Source organism: Chiloscyllium punctatum, chromosome 38, assembly GCF_047496795.1.
Source record: "Chiloscyllium punctatum isolate Juve2018m chromosome 38, sChiPun1.3, whole genome shotgun sequence".
Taxonomy (NCBI): Eukaryota; Metazoa; Chordata; class Chondrichthyes; order Orectolobiformes; family Hemiscylliidae; genus Chiloscyllium; species Chiloscyllium punctatum.
In genome coordinates this window covers 11572373-11578372 of record NC_092776.1, presented here as the reverse complement: position 1 = coordinate 11578372, position 6000 = coordinate 11572373, and the positions used below count along the sequence as shown (strand labels likewise).

The 6000-nt window shown below is 44.7% G+C and overlaps 1 protein-coding gene across 7 annotated transcripts in view; it reads left to right on the top strand.

The window, feature by feature from the left end:
• The first annotated feature begins 1273 nt into the window (after positions 1 to 1273).
• zfyve27 (zinc finger, FYVE domain containing 27) overlaps positions 1274 to 6000 on the top strand; it is a 188741-nt gene continuing 184014 nt past the window's right edge. For all 7 annotated transcript variants that reach the window (XM_072557159.1, XM_072557158.1, XM_072557161.1 and 4 more), the window contains exon 1: positions 1274 to 2060. In XM_072557159.1, the coding sequence (XP_072413260.1) occupies positions 1738 to 2060 (323 nt within the window). In that variant the 5' untranslated portion in view covers positions 1274 to 1737. The remainder of the gene's footprint in view (positions 2061 to 6000) is intronic.

Sequence of the window (6000 nt, the reverse complement as noted above, 5' to 3'; positions counted from 1 at the left end):
GCCGATGTGCATGTTTCCACACTGTAGGGATTCTAACGTCTCTAGGGAAGGAAACTGGCACCCTTACCTAGTCTGGCTTACATGTGACTCCAGACCCATAGCAATGTGGTTGAATCTCTACCCTCTAGGCAATCAGGGATGGGTAATGAATGCTGGACTAGTTAGTGACATCCATCCTTCATAAATGAATTAAAGAAACATGGCATGGATGGTGGTCACCTTTGTTAAGCAGGAAGCTACTTGCATTCCTACAAGTGGGTTGGTTAGCTTGGATGGCTAGTTTGCAATGCTGAGTGATGCCAATTCAAAATGAATTTATTCCCATGCCAGCTGAGGTTAGTATGAAGGCTCAACTTCTGAAACTCTTCCCTCACCTAAGGCATAGTGACCTTCATGTTAAACCACGACCAATCATCTCTCTCTGAGATAGAAAAGCCCTATGGTTTGGTAAGACTACGTTGGGCTTGAACATTTGTAATATTTTCTAATCAAGCTATTCAGAAATTTTAATACACAATAGCGGGAGGTGATGGCCTTGTGATATTAACACTGGACTGTTAATCCAGAGACTCAGATAATGTTATGGGAACCTGGGTCCAAATCATGTTATTGCAGATGGTGGAATTAGAGTTCAATAAGTAAGTAAGTATCTAGAATTAAGAATCTAGTGATGGCCGTGAATCGATTATCGATTACCATCTGGTTCACTTTAGGGGAGGATACTACTATCCTTATTTGGTCATCAGGAGGCTGGAAGAACACTGCAACATCAGGAGGTGGAAAAGTTGATGTTTTGAGTATAACCCTTCTTCACAACCGAAACGTAGACTTCTCCACCTCCTGATGCTGCCTGGCTTGCTGTGTTCATCCAGCCTCCTGTTCCAGCCACTGCAGATTTTTTGCCTCTAATCCTTACCTGGTCTGGCCTACATGTGACTCCAGACTTACAGCAATGTGGTGAACTCCTAACTGCCCTCTGGGCAATTAGGGATGGACAATAAATGACCACTGATGCCTTCATCCTGTGAATGAATAAAGGAAAAAAAAACTGCAAGGGAAAGTGGGCCTCCTGGTCCAGAGATGGAGGTACTACCATTGCATTGCAACAGGTGACTTTACCTTCATCTGCTGCTACTGGCTCCCAGGGAGGTGAGAGTGCCCCCTGCAGCAGCCCTGGGGGGGTTACAACCACAATCCTTCATCGATGCGAGCGGAGGTCGATTGCTGCGGCCTGGCGCGGGTGGCGAGGTGGGGGCGGGGACTGGCAGGGAGGGAGAGGGGTGACGGTTGGTTCCGAACGACAGACAAGCGAGCGAGGGCGGAGGAAAGAACCGCAAACACCGGAGCGGTCCGGCGCGCGGGGGGGGGGAAGACCAGCGCCTTCCGGGGAAGCACCGGAGAAGGAGAAGAAACCTCCGGCCGCCCGCAGCGGGGAATAAAATTTTAAAAATTACGCGGAGGTGGAGGAGAGAGCGGAGCGTCCGAAACTGTCATGGCCGCCACTGGGCCTCGTCTCCTAGCAACCGATTGACCCCCCCGTGACCCCTGTATGCTGCCAACAGCCCAACTTTGTGTTGACAGGACTGGGGTCCCATTGCAGCAGCATTAACTCAATTTCATTCAAAATCACTACACCTGTCCCTCTTGTTGCATATATAACTGCACATCAATGTGGATGTTTAGATATTAGAGGTGCAGCTATAACATTTATATTTTTGCTAACATATATCTGGAGCTATGCAGTCTGCTGCGGGCACTTCCCCTACCTGGGAGGCTGCAGGGCTGGCAGAGAGTGGAGGTGAGAGGAGGAACTCTGCTGGGAGCCCCCCTGCTGCCACCACAGCCACCAGCACCGTTGCTGCCAGCTGCACCAGCAGCTTCCCACTCAGTACCAGCAGCCCCCTGCCGGAGATGGAAGCCAACCCCCCGGCGGAGCCCAAGACCAGGCACAGACCCCCTCAGACCTTTGACCTCCTGAGCCTGGTGGTGGCATTCAAGAGGCTAGAGTTCTTCGCAGAGCCGCTGTATGATGCCTGGGAGATGGTGAAGTATTTAATCAGGTGTGTTGTATACTTATGTTTCTCTTTTGCAATTTTCCACTAACTTGGTGCCTGATGTTCTGTGGTCCTCTTTGCTATTTACAATGGTTTCTTTTTGCAATAATTTACTGAGCACCTTTTTTTTCCTCCTGTGTTTGTGGGGACAGAAATAGGGTAAAGAGCCAAGAATAAGCATGCGCTATTTAAGATGGTATTTTCCATTGCACAATGATATATTTTAATGCAACTTTGTTAGCTAATGGAAACTAGTTTATTGAACACAGCTACATTTGAGAAATATACATGACTGTTAAGAGATTTGACTTATGAGTTGTAAATGTAAAGACTGTAATTATAAGATTCAGACTGAGAAGTATTTTATTTTACCAACATACCATTTAGGCCTCTTAGCCCCTTGAGCCTGTTCTCTCATTCTGTAAGATCAAGGCTGCGCTGATTACTCTACAGTCCTGCTGACAGGATGTCAAAAATGTTTTATAATCGCTAAAATACTTTTTGAATTCAAGCCACAGAGGCAATATTGTAGTCCATTTAGACACAATAAGATTTCAGAAACAACAATGTGATAATTACCGGGTAACATTGTTTCTGTAATGTCTTTTGTGTGATAAATATTGACTTAGGGCACTGAAGGGGTTCTTTGAAAAGTGCTGTGGAATCTTCTACATCCATTTGAGAGGGTAGATGGGGCCCCAGTTTAATGTTCTGCTTGAAAGTGGGACCTTTGATAATGCAGCATTACCTTCATACTGCCTGGAATGCAAGCTTGGATATTCTGTTTGGGTTTTTGGAGTGAGACTTGAATATGTGCTTGGTCACCTGAGTTAAACTGAGAATGGTACTCACTGAGCTGAGGCTGCAACCCAGATGCTTGACATATTTCCAGTACAAGTGGATGTATACTTAGTAAGTTTGCAGATGACACCAAAATTGGAGGTGTAGTGTACAGCGAAGAAGGTCACCTTAGATTACAATGGGATCTTGATCAGATGGGCCAATGGGCTGAGAAGTGGTAGATGGAGTTTAATTTAGATAAATATGAGGTGCTGCATTTTGGGAAAGCAAATCTTAGCAGGAGTTATACACTTAATAGTAAGGTTCTAGGGAGTGTTGCTGAACAAAGAGACCTTGGAGTGCAAGGTGAAAGTGGAGTTGCAGGTAGATAGGATAGTGAAGGAGGCGTTTGGTATGCTTTCCCTTGGTGAGTACAGGAGTTGGGAGGTCATGTTGTGGCTGTACAGGGTATTGGTGAGGCCACTGTTGGAATATTGCGTGCAATTCTGGTCTCCTTCCTATTGGAAAGATGTTGTGAAACTTGAAAGGGTTCAGAAAAGATTTACAAGGATATTGCCAGGGTTGGAGGATTTGAACTAAAGGGAGTGGTTGAACAGGCTGGGGCTGTTTTCCCTGGAGCGTTGGACACTGAGGGGTGACCTTATAGATGTTTATAAAATCATGAGGGGCACGGATAGGACAAATAGACAAAGTCTTTTCCTTGTGGTGGGGGAAGTCCAGAAATAGAGGGCATAGTTTTAGGGTGAGAGGAAAAAGATATAAAAAGTAAGTATATGGAATGAGCTGCCAGAGGAAGTGGTGGAGGCTGGTACAATTGCAACATTTAAAAAGCATCTGGATGGGTATGTGAATAAGAAGGGTTTGGAGGGGTGTGGACCAGGTGCTGGCAGATGGGACTAGATCGTGTTGGGATAGCTGGTCAGCATGGACAAGTTGGACCGAAGTTTCTGTGCTGTACATCTCTATGACTCTATGTACGTGAATATATTGGGGATGGTAGGTTTGCAATTTCAGAACACTGATTGAAGTGGGCTAAAAGTTTTCTTGTCATGAGCAGGAGGGACCTTGCCTGTTTAACATCACTGTCACGTAGTGAAGTGACAGTGCAATCTGTTTCATCAATATTTGTGCTTATAATACACATAGCAGTGATTTGAATTGGTGTCCATTTTGGAAGCATGTCGAAAGGGCTTCCATGTAACCTTAAGTTCTGCTGGTCTATACCTACTGCACTAGCTCTGGTCTGCTCATTCATGACGTCAGAATCGCATGGCTAAATTAGTTCAGTGCGATTTGGAAACCAGTTGTCTTTGTCCTGGAATGGTAAGAGGATTTTGATTGTGAAGTGCTAAGAGGATTTAGCAGCTGAGCGTGTGGTGCAAGGCAGAGCTGTTTAAGATGTTTGAATCAAATGTGCTGACATGTGAGCAACCTGGTCATCGCTGTTTGCATTCCAACCTAAAATCCTGCTTGCCCACGAGCAATGTCCTCTGTCAGGCCAACATCCCCAGACAATGAGATACTGCTTACTGTCAGAAGACTCCTATTTTGAGCTCTGTCATGGCAAGTGGCTACCAGCAAGGTGCAGGAAACACTTCAAGGATGTTCTCAAAATCTGCCTGAGAAAGCAATATCCTGACAGAATCATGAGAATCCATTTACTGTGATTGTCCAAACTGGAAAAGAAGCATCTCGAACATCTTGGACGGGACCAGCGCAAGCAATGAAAGGAGCGTGCAGACCCGCAGGCATTCCATCTACCCATCTCCTCAGGTACCACTGTATTGTCCATGCTTTTGCACAGATCCAGCGTTAGGCTCTTAGTCATGTCAGGACTCATCACCCTGGAATGGACGAAAGTAACCTTCAATTTGAGGATCTGCCTAACGAGAAGAGACCAGAGATACAACAAGAGTGATTTCTCCCTCCAACTCTATTTTGATTTAGTCCCTACCCTCCCCTTCACTATTTTGATCACACAGCATTGCCCTTTGATGTGAAGGGCAGTGCTTGTCACTGGCCACTCGGGTGTTTTTCATATCTTCCTGGTGGTGGAAATTGAATAAAGATGCGTGCACCTTGTGTTTCTCACTGTGTCTCACACCTGCACACGCACACACCATGGGTGCTGGGGAAAAAAATAAGCACTACCGCAGTTAGGCGGTAGTGTGGGGGTTAAATTTAAACAAAAAAAAATGTACCAGGTGTCCTTGGAGAAGGAGCACGTGGTGTCCACCAACACCCTGGAGTTGTGACTGGCCACTCGAGTGTTTCCTTCCTTTTGGAGATTGGATCAGTAAAAAAAAAACAACAAGAGTGATATTAAATATGATAGGTCATCAGATACCTCAGAAGTTACAATCCTGTTAATGTCTCCAGCCTGTGTGCAGTAGCAGCTAGAGAAACCAGAAATGAATGCATTGGAATGATTTGGTATGGGCAGAATTTCAGAATGGCTGCACACACAAACACAGCTTAGTGGAAACACTGCTTGGAGCGGCAGTGACCAATGAATCAATACAACCAGTATCGTCAACCTTATTTAAGTGAGTTAGTGCGAGCAATTTGTGCCCTCTTGTCCCATTAAAGACCCAATAATAGTATTTTCATGCTGGTGATTTAACTGTAGAAAGAAAATATTTCTATTTCCTCACATTTGGAACATGCATTATAGCTGCAGAAGGCCATTGGCCATTAGCACGAAGATGAGAAGAAACTTCTTCAATGAAAGAATTGTGAAACTTTGGAATTTCCTATCAGCATTGGGCATTTGTTTGTTGAGTAAATTCCAGAACAGTTCAATAGATTTTTGAAAAGTAAAGGGTATATGAGGATTGTATGAGCGGATGGAGCTCTGAAATAGAAAAAAAAGTTATGATTTTTGGTAAGTGGTGGAACAAATTTAAGGAATCAAATGTCATCCTTACACTCCTTTCTTTACACTGTCCTGCTGTTCTGAAATTTATGATAAACCAATGCGGCAATTTACTGCTTATAAATGATTACATATTGCTGTCAGAATTTACAAAAGACATGTACCAAAGTGAATTGTGTAGTTCACTATACGGTTTGTGATTGCTAAGCATTGGAGAGGTGCTGCACTGCTGGCCTCTGGATGCAATCTTGACTAGATGTCTTACTACTT